This window comes from Salmo salar, chromosome ssa05 (genome assembly GCF_905237065.1).
Source record: "Salmo salar chromosome ssa05, Ssal_v3.1, whole genome shotgun sequence".
NCBI lineage: Eukaryota > Metazoa > Chordata > Actinopteri > Salmoniformes > Salmonidae > Salmo > Salmo salar.
In genome coordinates this window covers 74270734-74284698 of record NC_059446.1, presented here as the reverse complement: position 1 = coordinate 74284698, position 13965 = coordinate 74270734, and the positions used below count along the sequence as shown (strand labels likewise).

Here is a 13965-nt window from a genome sequence, read left to right as displayed (position 1 = left end):
TTGGTCTGTACATTCTGTTTGTTGTCTGTATATTCTGTTGGTCTGTATATTCTGTTGGTCTGTATATTCTGTTGGTCTGTATATTCTGTTTGTCTGTATATTCTGTTGGTCTGTATATTCTGTTTGTCTGTATATTCTGTTTGTTGTCTGTATATTCTGTTGGTCTGTATATTCTGTTGGTCTGTATATTCTGTCTGTATATTCTGTTTATTGTCTGTATATTCTGTTGGTCTGTATATTCTGTTGGTCTGTATATTCTGTTTGTTGTCTGTATATTCTGTTTGTCTGTATATTCTGTTTGTTGTCTGTATATTCTGTTGGTCTGTATATTCTGTTGGTCTGTATATTCTGTTGGTCTGTATATTCTGTTTGTTGTCTGTATATTCTGTTGGTCTGTATATTCTGTTTGTTGTCTGTATATTCTGTTGGTCTGTATATTCTGTTTGTTGTCTGTATATTCTGTTGGTCTGTATATTCTTTTGGTCTGTATATCCTGTTTGTTGTCTGTATATTCTGTTGGTCTGTATATTCTGTTGGTCTGTATATTCTGTTGGTCTGTATATTCTGTTTGTTGTCTGTATATTCTGTTTGTTGTCTGTATATTCTGTTGGTCTGTATATTCTGTTTATTGTCTGTATATTCTGTTGGTCTGTATATTCTGTTTGTTGTCTGTATATTCTGTTGGTCTGTATATTCTTTTGGTCTGTATATTCTGTTTGTCTGTATATTCTGTTTGTCTGTATATTCTGTCTGTATATTCTGTTGGTCTGTATATTCTGTTTGTTGTCTGTATATTCTGTTGGTCTGTATATTCTGTTTGTTGTCTGTATATTCTGTTGGTCTGTATATTCTGTTTGTTGTCTGTATATTCTGTTGGTCTGTATATTCTGTTGGTCTGTATATTCTGTTGGTCTGTATATCCTGTTTGTTGTCTGTATATCCTGTTGGTCTGTATATTCTGTTGGTCTGTATATTCTGTTGGTCTGTATATTCTGTTGGTCTGTATATTCTGTTTGTTGTCTGTATATTCTGTTTGTTGTCTGTATATTCTGTTGGTCTGTATATTCTGTTTATTGTCTGTATATTCTTTTGGTCTGTATATTCTGTTTGTCTGTATATTCTGTTTGTCTGTATATTCTGTCTGTATATTCTGTTGGTCTGTATATTCTGTTTGTTGTCTGTATATTCTGTTGGTCTGTATATTCTGTTGGTCTGTATATTCTGTTTGTTGTCTGTATATTCTGTTTGTTGTCTGTATATTCTGTTGGTCTGTATATTCTGTTTATGGTCTGTATATTCTGTTGGTCTGTATATTCTGTTGGTCTGTATATTCTGTTTGTCTGTATATTCTGTTTGTCTGTATATTCTGTTTGTCTGTATATTCTGTTTGTTGTCTGTATATTCTGTTTGTTGTCTGTATATTCTGTTTGTTGTCTGTATATTCTGTTTGTTGTCTGTATATTCTGTTTGTTGTCTGTATATTCTGTTGGTCTGTATATTCTGTTTATTGTCTGTATATTCTGTTGGTCTGTATATTCTGTTTGTTGTCTGTATATTCTGTTGGTCTGTATATTCTGTTGGTCTGTATATTCTGTTGGTCTGTATATTCTGTTTGTTGTCTGTATATTCTGTTTTGTCTCTATATTCTGTTTGTCAGTTGTTGTGGAAATTCAACACCAGGGACACCTGAAGTCAATCTTAAATGAATCATTATTTATTGTCAGCAAGCTGGAGAGGTCACAGTCAAACTTAGATGCATAAAGTACCGGTCAGAAGTCAGCTCTGTCGGGCCAGACCCATTTGATCTCTTAAATACTGCTTCCACAGACAAGTTACATAGGCATGGCTCATAGGGTTGATTCCTGCATGTGTCTGGCACCGTCTCCTAACTTAACTTATAGGCCATATTCTGGGCGTTCTGACAGATGGTCCTAAGGAGGGGTCATGTCGCCCCCCTCATATCTTTACCAAGCAAAGGCAGGAACCAAGGATTATTTATGACACGATACAATATGAACATTTTCAAGGCTGTCTCTTCACATAATAACATTTTCTTCACACTGTATATTATGTTTATTGTCTGTATATTCTGTTTATTGTCTGTATATTCTGTTTATTGTGGCAGCATCATTTCACACAGTCGAATTCCTGTACATGCAAATATATTTGAATAAAGGTGATTCTGGAAGGTCTAACACTGATGTACCCCAGACAGACAGTACAGCAACACCAGCAGAGCTACAGCACCCCTCATTCTGAAACAATGTCTCTTCAGATCTAATGTAGTCTACTGGATACAGGGCCTTCAGAAACTATTCACGCCTCTTGACTTTTTCCACATTTTGTTGTGTTCCAGCCTGAAGAAAACAATTGTTAAATTGAGGTGTTGTCGTCACTGGCCTACACACAATACCCCATAATGTCAAAGTGGAATTATGTTTTTTGAAATGTTAAAAAATGTATTAAAAATGTAAAGCTGCAATGTCTTGAGTCAATATGTATTCAACCATTTTTTATGGCAAACCTAAATTAGTATAGGAGTAAATATGTACTTAACAAGTCACATAATAAGTTGCATGGACTATGTGTACAATAATAGTGTTTAACATTATTTTTGAATGACAACCTCATCTCTGTACCCAACACATACAATTATCTGTAAGGTCCTTCAGTCAAGCAGTGATTTTCAAACACAAATTCAACCACAAATACCAGGGAGGTTTTCCAATGCCTCGCAAAGAAGAGCACCTATTGGTATATGGGTAAAAAAAAATCAGACATTGAATATCCTTTTGAGCATGGTGAAGTTATTAATTACACTTTGGATGGTGTATCAATACACCCAGTCACCAAAGATACAGGTATCCTTCCTAACTCAGTTGCTGGAGAGGAGGGAAACCGCTTAGGGATTTTACCATGAGGCCAATGGTGACTTTAAAAGAGTTACAGAGTTTAATGGCTGTGATAGGGGAAAACTGAGAATTGATCAACATTGTAGTTATTCCACAATACTAACCTAATTGATAGTGAAAAGAAGGAAGCCAGTACAGAATACAAATATTCCAAAACATGCATCCTGTTTGCAACAAGGCACTAAAGCAAAAAAATGTGGCAAAGCAATTCATTTTTTGTCCTGAATACAAAGACTTATGTTTGGGGAAAATCCAATGCAACACATTAAGTACCACCCTACATATTTTCAAGCATAGTGGTGGCTGCATCATATATGGGTATGCTTGGAATACAGTAATTAAGGACTGGGGTGTTTTTCAGCATACAAAAGATACGGAATAGAGCTAAGCACAGGCAAAATCCTGTAGGAAAACCTGGTTCAGTCTGCTTTCCACCAGACACTGGCAGATGAATTCACCTTTCAGCAGGACAATAACCTAAACACAAGGACAAATGTACACTGGAGTTGCTTACCAAGAAGACAGTAAATGTTCTTGAGTGGCCGAGTTACAGTTTTGTCTTAAATCTGCTAGAAATCTACAGTATGGCAAGACCTGAAAATGGTTGTCTAGCAATGATCAACAACCAATTTGACAGAGCTTGAAGAATTCTGAAAAGAATAATGGGCAAATGTTGCACAATCCAGGTCTGGAAAGCTCTTAGAGATTTACCCAGAAACACTCACAGCTGTAATGGCTAACAAAGGGGATTCTAACATGTATTGACTCAGGGGGTTCAATTCTTATTTACAAATGTTAGAATTTTTATTCCACTTTTATTTTGTGTAGATCATTGACAAAAAATGACAATTAAATCAATTTTTATCCCACTTTGTAACAGAACAAAATGTGGAAAAAGTAAAGTAGTAATTTCTGAATGCAGTGGTGTTGTTGAACCAATACGTTGGGAATTTAACAGTTGTCCTTGGTGGAACATTTTGAGTTCATATCAAAAGACTGTGTGATGTAACAGAACACAGGTAAAATATTAGTTCATACAATGTCCTCCAAAGTTTGGGGTGTTTAAAACCATGGGAGAGTCAAACCTGTTCAAGATCACTCCGTTTTACTTTAAAGATTGCTTATAGAAGTCTGTCTAATGCTGATCTACCCTACTTTAGCCTTTTTAGTAAGTGGATGGATTGGTATAGTATGCTGACTGGCTTTATCTTGGGCCTCAATGGGATAAGCTTGTCCAGGAGGATAGCCTGGAGGGACACTACAGTATTGTGTTGCTTTAAAAAGTTGATAGGTAGCCTAGGAATGAACCAATAACCTGGCAGTGGTAACAGGTTTCATAGGGGTTCCTCTTATCTAAGACTAGTTAGGCCTAAACAGATGGCCCCAACATGAACATTTCCAGTCCAGCTAGTTTTACAGGGTGCGAGAGAATGTGTTGTGCGACGTATGAACTCTGAACAAAGGGAATTGACAGTGAAACTTAAATGTCTTTCTTCACCTGTTGAGCACCCAGGATCAAGACAGTGAGGTTTTCAAAGACAGAAAAACATTTAAATAATAGTAAAGGTGTACCAGAACTTTAATACAGATATGACATCAGTCCTGTCCGAGCAGCTCCAGTGCCCAGTATGTTTGTGCGTTTTCACCGACCCGGTGAGTCTACCGTGCAACCACACCTTCTGCCGCCCCTGCATCAGCGCTCACCTGTTGCGGAGCTCAGCGAAGAGCCAGAGCCGCTGCCCAGAGTGCCGCGGCCCTTTCAGCCAGAAGGATCTCCGGGCTCACCGTGTCTTGACCAATATGGCAGATGCGGCCCGAGAGGAGGAGGAGAGCGGCCTCGCAGCGAGGGAACCAGAGGCACCGCAGGGACACACTATAGCCTCAGAGCTGGTGTGTCCAGAGCATGACGAGAAGTTCAAGTTGTTCTGTGAGACAGACCAGAGGTTGGTGTGTGTGATCTGCAGAGATGGAGAAAAGCACCGGGGACACAAGTTCACACCTGTGAAAGAGGCAGCAAAGATCTATGGCAGCACAGTTCTTTTTAAACCTTATAATTGTGCTTATACTGCTGTGTGAACCTCTTAAATGGTAAGAGATGTTTATTATATAACTTTGCTTGTCTGTAGGTTTCCAAGTCTATATATGTTTAATTTCCTCAATCTGTGTTTTAATGTTCTATACAACAGTAAGTAACTTGATAAATCTTGCAAAATCTCTTTCTCTCTCTTAATTTCTCTCTTAATCTCTTTCTTAATCTCTATCTTTCAATCTTGCTCTCTTTCTCGCCCTCTGTCCTAAATATAATCTTTAAATCTGTAAATGCTGTTAAACCCATGCCAAAGTAGGCTACATGCCATGCATTCTCTCGGTCACAAGGAGCTTTGTCATATGTATCTGTTCGAGAGCTCTGTTGGCTCTCTGGCCAGCATTCAATCAAATGTGCGTTGTAGACAAGGGCATTGCATACCAACAATGCACTTTTTAAAGTCAATTTCCCAGATGTTCACAGAGAACACATTCACAATAAATGCTGCCGATGTCGCCTCAAGCGGAAAATGATCTTCAGATGTCAAAGGTGGTGCATTGTAGACTATTCCGCTCCTCAAACCAGGCTCTCTGAATGTGAGATAAATAAAAAGGCATAAGCGACATAAACAGTCACTTAGGGCCCCCGGTCGCTAGGGGGACCCCCAACTAGGGATGTTAACGGTTAACCGTTAAAGCTGCCGAAAATACATTTGACCAGTCAAGCTTATCAGTCTATAGGTTCATTTGCATCATTTTGTGGAATTAAATTGGCTCATTTGTATTTTCGTTAGTCGTCATGCATTTTATTTATCACACATACAGAGAGCCTAGTTTGAGGAGCGGAATAGCCTACCACCTGTCAGACAGCATGAGAGTAGCTCCTCAAAAAGCCAGTAGGCTACTGGAGTGAAACCAGCTTTTGTAAGCCCAAAAAAATAACAATTCTATATGTAATCGTGTGTTAAAAACTTGTGGCGACCATTAAAAAGTAGGTATTTCTATTTCTCAATCTCAACTCGTAAAGCGTGCCTCCCATTCACCATTTGGATGCATAGGCTATAGCATGCCTACCGTTGACTATCAGCGCATCATCCACCACTTTGCAATGTGAGCTTAAGCCAGTAAAATTGTTTGAAACCTTTTTTTTATCCCTTCTTCTCCCCAATTGGTAGTTACAGTCTTGTCCCATTGCTGCAACTCCCGTACAGACTCAGGAGAGGCAAAGATCGAGAGCAGTGCGTCCTCCGAAGCACAACCCAGCCGAGCCGCTTCTTGACACAATGCCCGCTTAACCCAGAAGCTAGCCCCACCAATGTGTCAGAGGAAACACTGTACACCTGGCAACCGTGTCAGAGTGCATTGCGCCTGGCCCGCCACAGGAGTTGCTAGTGCACGATGGGACAAGGACATCCCTGCCGGCCAAACCCTCCCTTAACCTGGACGACGCTGGGCCGGCTGCAACGGAGCTTGGACTCGAACCAAGAATCTCGAGTGGCACAGCCTTAAACCACTGCGCCACTTGGGAGGCCAAAAAATAGTTTGAAACCTAAAACATTTTATTAAATAATGAGGCATGTCGTTTAATTAGCTACTTCATTACAGGAATTGCATGTTCAATAATAGGCTATAGACTTTTTTCATTTTTTTCATTATACCCCCCTATTTCTCCCCAATTTCATGAAATCCAATTGCGGTCCAAATACGATCTTTACTATCTTGTCTCATCGCTGCAACTCCCCAACGGGCTCGGGAGAGGCAAAGGTCGAGTCATGCGTCCTCTGAAACATGACTCGCCAAGCAACTCTTCTTAACATCCACTTGCTTAACCCGAAAGCCAGCTTCACCAATGTGTCAGAGGAAACACTATTCAACTGACGACCGCTGTCAGCTTGCAGGTGCCCGGCCTGCCACAAGGAGTCGATAGAGCGCAATGAGCCAAGGAAAACACCCCTGGCCAAACCCTCCCCTAACCTGGACAACGCTGGGCCAATTGTGCGCCGCCCTATTGGACACCAGGTCATGGCCGGTTGTGACACAGCCTGGGATCGAACCCCAGGCTGTAGTGACGCCGCAAGACTGCGATGCAGTGCCTAACATTCTGACCAGACCGCACGCACGTGTGCGTCTGCGTGCGCCATCGCACATGTTGATTTTTGTCCCCCCACACCAGACGCTATCAGGACACGCAGGTTGAAATATCAAAACAAACTCTGAACCAATTATATTAATTTGGGGACAGGCCAAAAAGCAATAAACATTTATGGCAATTTAGCTAGCTAGCTTGCTGTTGCTAGCTCATTTGTTCTGGGATATAAACATTGGGTTGTTATTTTACCTGAAATGCACAAGGTCCTCTACTCTGACAATTAATTCACTGATAAAACGGTAAACCAAATTATTTTCTAGTCATCTCTCCTCCTTCCTTCAGACTTCTTCTTCTTATTTGGTCTTGATTTGGCGGTTGGCAACCAACTGTAAGGTACATTACAAGAACCGACTGGAGTGTGAACCTCAGTTCATCTTTCAATCACCCATGAGGGTATATTCTCCTGAAAACCAATGAGAAGATGGGAGAGGCAGGACTTGCAGCGTGTTGAGCATCACAAATAGAACCAAGTTCTATTTTAGCGCATGTCCACGCAGACATTCGCTGATGCGTGTGAGCAGTGTGGGTGCGATGATTGAATAACATGTACAGTATGTGCACCTTTATTTTGCAACGCTCACGCAGGCGACGTGTCCGGTCTGGTCAGGATGTTAGACCACTGCGCCCCTCGGGAGGCCGGGCTATAGCCTTTTGACTGTAAGACGATAGGCTCGCTATTGTTGCATGTTTCCATTAAGCGCTTAATGAAAAATGTCCGGCCCTTGTATGCATGCATAGTATCAGAGAGGAAGAGGCGAAGCGAGAGGTTCACTCTCGCCAAAATCTGTACAAAATAAGTCCAATGTGTTTCTATGGGCTTATTTTGGGCCTAATCTTGTCGCCTGCCTTCCCGCCTTGGGACGACTCCCATTGTTAGGGCGGAAACATAAGCATCTCATCATTTTGCCTTTTTGCCTTTACCTCCCTTATCTCACCTCATTTGCTCACATTGTATATAGACTTATTTTTCTACTGTATTATTGACTGTATGTTTGTTTTACTCCATGTGTAACTCTGTGTTGTTGTATGTGTCGAACTGCTTTGCTTTATCTTGGCCAGGTCGCAGTTGTAAATGAGAACTTGTTCTCAACTTGCCTACCTGGTTAAATAAAGGTGAAATAAAAAATGTATATACATATCTCTGATAGTATTTTCTGTTGGTCACATCATTTTACTGGTTGGACATTTTCTTACCGTTCGTTGACCAGTTAATGAGGGTCAGTTAGTCGGCAGAATACCGACCAGGCACGCAGGGCACATGCCCAGGGGTCCTGACCTCCAGGGTGCCTCCATTGATTTTGTTAGTCACTCTCACTCAGATATCATTAACATGGCATAAGTCACTGTAAAATGTGTAGAATTGCAGTAAATTAGCTTTAAAACGTCAAAAATGTATCCCTGCCCCATTGCAAAATGAGTAGATTACATGACATTTTTTATTTAAAAAAAATTCTTGCTTGGTAGGGGGGCATTTGATTGAATCCTGGTCTCTGTGTTGTTAGAATATTCTGAGGGGAGCTCTGGGGTTCCTGGTGAAAGAGAACCGTGAAATAGAAGGACTGAACCAACAGCAGGCCTCTGAGATCATCAAGACCAAGGTGAGGGCATCTCTTTCTCTCTCACTCACACCTACACATAGTCCAGAAAACATGCAACACTGCATAGAACATGTCAATTATCAACCCAACCACGCTAATAGATTTCATCTTGCCCAAAACTAACTGAATTGATCTGGCAACTGGAGGGCTGCTGGGTTCACATTCTCAAGACATTCCCTTACCGTTGTGCCTTTGGGCAAGGCCCTTAACGCCACAACATACTCTCCATCCAATGGCGCTGCACTGCAGCTTGACCCTGTGCTCGTCTCAACTGTATGTGTGATGTGTGCTGTCTTGTGGGGGTTGAGAACGGAGCAGTAGACACATTTCTGTTGGCTGTAACTACTGGACAATAAAGTTGTATTGTATGTATTTATTGTATTGAATAATTTACTAATCTGTGAATGTGACTTTAGTAAAGCTTGAAGAAAGTGGTGTGTCATACAGTCAAACATTTCCATCCCATCACAGGAGAAGTCTAAAAGCCTGTCGGCTCACATCTCTTCCTGCTTTGAGGAGCTGCACCAGTTCCTGAGGAGGAGGGAGGAGGAGTTGAAGGAGGAGCAGGAGAGGGAAGAGAAGACAACTGTGGCGGCCATGTTGAAGAATGATTGTGTGATAGAGAACAGGCTGATGATTGGGAGGGAGATGGAAGTGACTCTGCAGTCTGCTCTGGAGATACCTGAGTCTGACCACTTTCTAGAGGTGAGAGGAGTCTCACAGAGTCTAGTTACTGGTTGTCTTGTGGTCTGCCTTTCATAATTAGTCATTTGATACGTGTGTGTGTGTGTGTATGTGTGTTCACAGTGGTGGAGTGAGAGAGGCCTTCCTGTTATTGAGGGGATGAAGATGAAGGACACAGCCAAACCTAAGTGCAAAAACATTAAATATACACACGTGAATACAATGACATGAGCAAATATACAGTACCAGTCAAAAGTTTGGACACACCTACTCATTCAAGGGTTTTTCTTTATTTTTACTATTTTCTACATTATAGAATAATAGTGTAGACATGAAAACTATGTAATAACATATGGAATCATGTAGTAACCCAAAAAGTGTTAATTAGGGCTAGGCCCTTTTTTTCTCCACTTCCTGAATGACGTGCCTGTAAGCTTAGGCCCTGAAGCCAGGATAGGCATATAATTAGTACCATTGGAAAGAAAACACATTGAAGTTTATAGAAACATTAAAATAATGTAGAAGAATATAACACAATAGATATGGTAGGAGAAAGTCCAAAGAAAAAACAACCAAAATGTTTTTGAGAGAGAGACCATCCTCTTAGAATTGCAGGAGAAAGGTCATATTGAAAATTAGCTCCCTGGATGCAATTCCTATGGCTTCCACAGGGTGTCAGCAGTCTATGTTCAAGGAGTCCCGCTAGCGGCACAACGTCCGATGAAACTGGAGCAATTCAAATAAATAATCATAAATATTATGGATTTTAAACATTTATGTACATATAAGTGTCTTATATCGGCTGAAAGCTTAAATTCTTGTTAATCTAACTGCACTGTCCGATTTACAGCAGCTATTACAGCGAAAACATGCCATGCGATTGTTTGAGGACGGCACCCCACATCAAAATACTTTTCCACCGGCACAGGTTTCATACGTTCACAAATAACGATTAAATATTCACTCACTTTTTGAAAATCTTCCTCTGATTTGTCATCCAATGTGTCCCAGCTATAACAGGTAGTGTCATTTTGTTAGATAAAGTCCTTCTTTATATCCCAAAAAGTCAGTTTAGTTGGCGCCATCGATTTGAGTAATCCACTCGTTCAACATACAGAGAAAGGAATCCGAAAATCTACCCTTAAACTTTTTCAACAAGTCAAAATACATTTGTATTTACTCCTCAGATACCCTAAAATGTAATCAAACTATAATATTTGTTTCGGAAAGAAGTATGTTCAATAGGAAACCGATTTTAGCAGGAGCGTAATGTCTTCATGGCCTGAGCAAACACGAATTTTCAAGACTGTGTCCCTCTACTAAAACTGATATTTCTTATTCGTTTTTGAAGTTTCAAACCTGAAACTTATCCCTAAGAAGTTTTTAAACAAAACATCTGTCCTTCCTCTCCTCCTCCTCCTCCTCCTCCTCTCTGCCTGTCTTGTGTGTTGACAGCAGCAGTACAGGCTGACTGAGTGTTAAATGTATTTTTTCGTGTCCAACTTTGTATTATTTCTTTTTTTCCCCCTGTGGGTCATTCAGATCACAGACGACACACCTACTCATTCAAAGATTTTTCTTTATTTTCTTTATTATTACTATTTTTGTAGAGTAATAGTGAAGAAATCATAGCTATGAAATAACACATAATGGAATCATGTAGTAACCAAAAAAGTGTTAAATAAATCAAAATATATATTATATTTGAGATTCTTCAAAGTAGCCACCCTTTGCCTTGATGACAGCTTTTGCACACTCTTGACATTCTCTCAACCAGCTTCATGAGGAATGCTTTTCCAAGGAGTTCCCACATATGCTGAGCCCTTGTTGGCTGCTTTTCCTTCACTCTGCAGTCCAACTCATCCCAAACCATCTCAATTGGGTTGTGGTCGAGTGATTGTGTTGGCCAGGTCATCTGATGCAACACCATCACTCTCCTTCCCGGTCAAATAGCCCTTACACAGGCTGGAAGTATATTTTGAGTCATTGTTCTGTTGAAAAACAAATCATAGTCCCACTAAGTGCAAACCAGATGGGATGGCGTATTGCTGCAGAATGCTGTGGTAGCCATGCTGGGTAGGTTTTCCTTGAATTCTAAATAAATCACTGACAGTGTCACCAGCAAGGCCCACCCACACCATCACACCTCCATGCTTCACGGTGGGAACCATACATGAGGAGATCATCTGTTCACCGACTCTGCATTTCACAACAAAGACACAGCGGTTGGAACCAAAAATCTAAATTTGGTCTCATCAGACCAAAGGACAGATTTCCACCGGTCTAATGTCCATTGCTCATGTTTCTTGGCCCAAACAAGTCTCTTCTCTTATTGGTGTCCTTTAGTAGTGGTTTCTTTGCAGCAAATCGACCATGAAGGCCTGATTCACGCAGTCTCCTCTGAACAGTTGATGTTGAGATGTGTCTGTTACTTGAACTCTGTGAAGCATTTACTTGGGCTGCAATTTGAGGTGCAGTTAACTCTAATTAACTTATCCTCTGCAGCAGAGATAACAATGGGTCTTCCTTTCCTGTGGCGGTCCTCATGAGAGCCAGTTTCATCATAGCACTTGATGGTTTTTGTGACTGCACTTGAAGAAACTTTGCAAGTTCCTGAAAGTTTCCGCATTGACTGACCTTCATGTCTAAGTAATAATGGACTGTCATTTCTCTTTGCTTATTTGAGCTGTTTTTGCCATAATATGGACTTGGTCTTTTACCAAATAAGGCTATGTTATGTATACCACCCCTTCCTTGTCACAACACAACTGATTGGCACAAACACATTAAGAAAGAAAGAAATTCCACTGATTCACTTTTAACAAGGCACACCTGTTAATTGAAATGCATTCCAGGTGACTCTCTCATGAAGCTGGTTGAGAGAATGCCAAGAGTGTGCAAAGTTGTCATCAAGGCAAAGGGTGGCTACTTTGAAGAACCTCAAATATAAAATATATTTGGATTTGTTTTGTTTAACACTTTTTTGGTTACTACATGATTCCATATGTGTTATTTCCTCGTTCATGTCTACACTATTATTCCATAATGTAGAAAATAGTAAAAGTCAAGAAAAACCCAGGAATGAGTAGGTGTGTCCAGACTATTGACTGGTACTGTATGTATATGTCCTGTCCTGCCTTCTGAGAGATGTGTCGTGTCTTTTAGACCAATATGGCCACCAGTGTCCCTATGATGAAGTATTGCTGTGATAGGAAATGTTTGTTCCAGACAGTCTAACTCCATAATGGTAAACTTTTTGTGGTGGTTTCAACCCTGTCTGTCTCAGTTACAGGTCAAGGGTTAGAGGTCTGTCTGTGACCCCTGACTCTCTCAATCTCGGCCTCTACGAGACTCACCTGCCCTTCTGCATGTGGAAGGAGATGCTAAAGGTCGTCAAACCAGGTGAGAATGAGGACTGACTGAGGAAACCAGGTGAGAATGAGGACTGACTGGTGAAACCAGGTGAGAATGAGGACTGACTGGGGAAACCAGGTGAGAGTGAGGACTGACTGAAGAAACCAGGTGAGAATGAGGACTCACTGGGGAAACCAGGTGAGAATGAGGACTGACTGGGGAAACCAGGTGAGGAAGAGAACAGGGGAAAGTGTGTGTTTCTAACTCCATCTTTCTCTCTGTCTGTTGAACTCTTCCCTTCAGTTCCTGTGCGCCTCACCCTTAGCAGCAGTGATGATTCCTATTTAAAGGTATCAGAGGGTGGGGCCAGTGTCAGGCACGCAGACCGGAAGGGCGGCTTCGGCTTCAAGTACTACCGTGACTACGCCGCCACCACCACCGTCGTCTCCACAGAAACCGTCCAAACAGGGCAGCACTACTGGGAAGTGGAGGTGGGGGGGAAGCTGGACTGGGGGGTGGGGCTGAAGGTGAAGGAAGATTCCGGCAAACAGTCAGTCCTGTCTCCAGAGAGGGAGATAATGTTGCACCTGAAGCCTGAGAAGGGCCTGGTGTTCAGCCATGATGGTGTGGAGACGCCCCTGATGGCTGCTGGTGGTGACCCAGGTACTCAGGCTGAGGCCCAGGTCGGGCCTCGTAGGGTGGGGCTGTGCCTAGACTGTGACAGGGAGAGGGTGTCCTTCTATGATGCAGACAGCATGGTTCTCCTCCACTCCTCATGGTGCAGCTTCGTCTCCCCGTGTTCCTTATGCCTCTGCCCCGGGCCGTACATGGAGGGCCGCAACACTAACCCACTGACTGTCTGCTGGTACTGACCCAGCGGACAAACTGGTTGCAATGACGTCATTATGATATATTTTCTGACGTCATGGTCAGGTTTTGTTCACGTCTTTTTAGTAACCAGAAAAGGATGTATAAAATAGTACTTACTTTCCATGATGTCTTCAGGGGTAGACCAGTTGGTAGTTATATAGTATAGTTATGTGACATGTTCTAAACCAAAAAATAAATAAAAAAGTTGTAATTTGGATAGATGCCATCTATTTGGATAGATGTCACATGCCAAATTTGGCTTGCTGGGGACCTGGCCCTGGTGTCCACTACCTTTCTTGATTATGTTGAGTATTTCAGGAACTATTTACTAGCTAGAATTATCAAATTATCCATTTTGAGTTCATCCTTTTCT

General features: G+C 41.4%; 2 protein-coding genes across 3 annotated transcripts; both read left to right on the top strand.

Moving 5' to 3' along the window:
* The first annotated feature begins 4502 nt into the window (after positions 1–4502).
* On the top strand, positions 4503–4988 carry LOC123743165 (E3 ubiquitin-protein ligase TRIM41-like). The gene has a single exon (XM_045718857.1). It carries the CDS (start codon positions 4503–4505, stop codon positions 4986–4988), a length of 486 nt encoding a protein of 161 aa, XP_045574813.1.
* On the top strand, positions 4724–13803 carry LOC106592219 (nuclear factor 7, brain). Of its 2 annotated transcripts, none has more exons than XM_045718856.1 (6): positions 4724–5000; positions 8589–8684; positions 9156–9389; positions 9492–9556; positions 12661–12770; positions 13026–13803. In XM_045718856.1, the coding sequence occupies exons 1-6, from the start codon at positions 4998–5000 to the stop codon at positions 13592–13594; spliced, it is 1077 nt and encodes a 358-aa protein (XP_045574812.1). In that variant the 5' UTR covers positions 4724–4997; the 3' UTR covers positions 13595–13803. The 2 variants fall into 2 exon arrangements, with proteins under 2 accessions (XP_045574812.1, XP_045574811.1); XM_045718855.1 differs by having other exon boundaries at positions 12655–12770.
* The last annotated feature ends 162 nt before the right edge of the window (positions 13804–13965 follow it).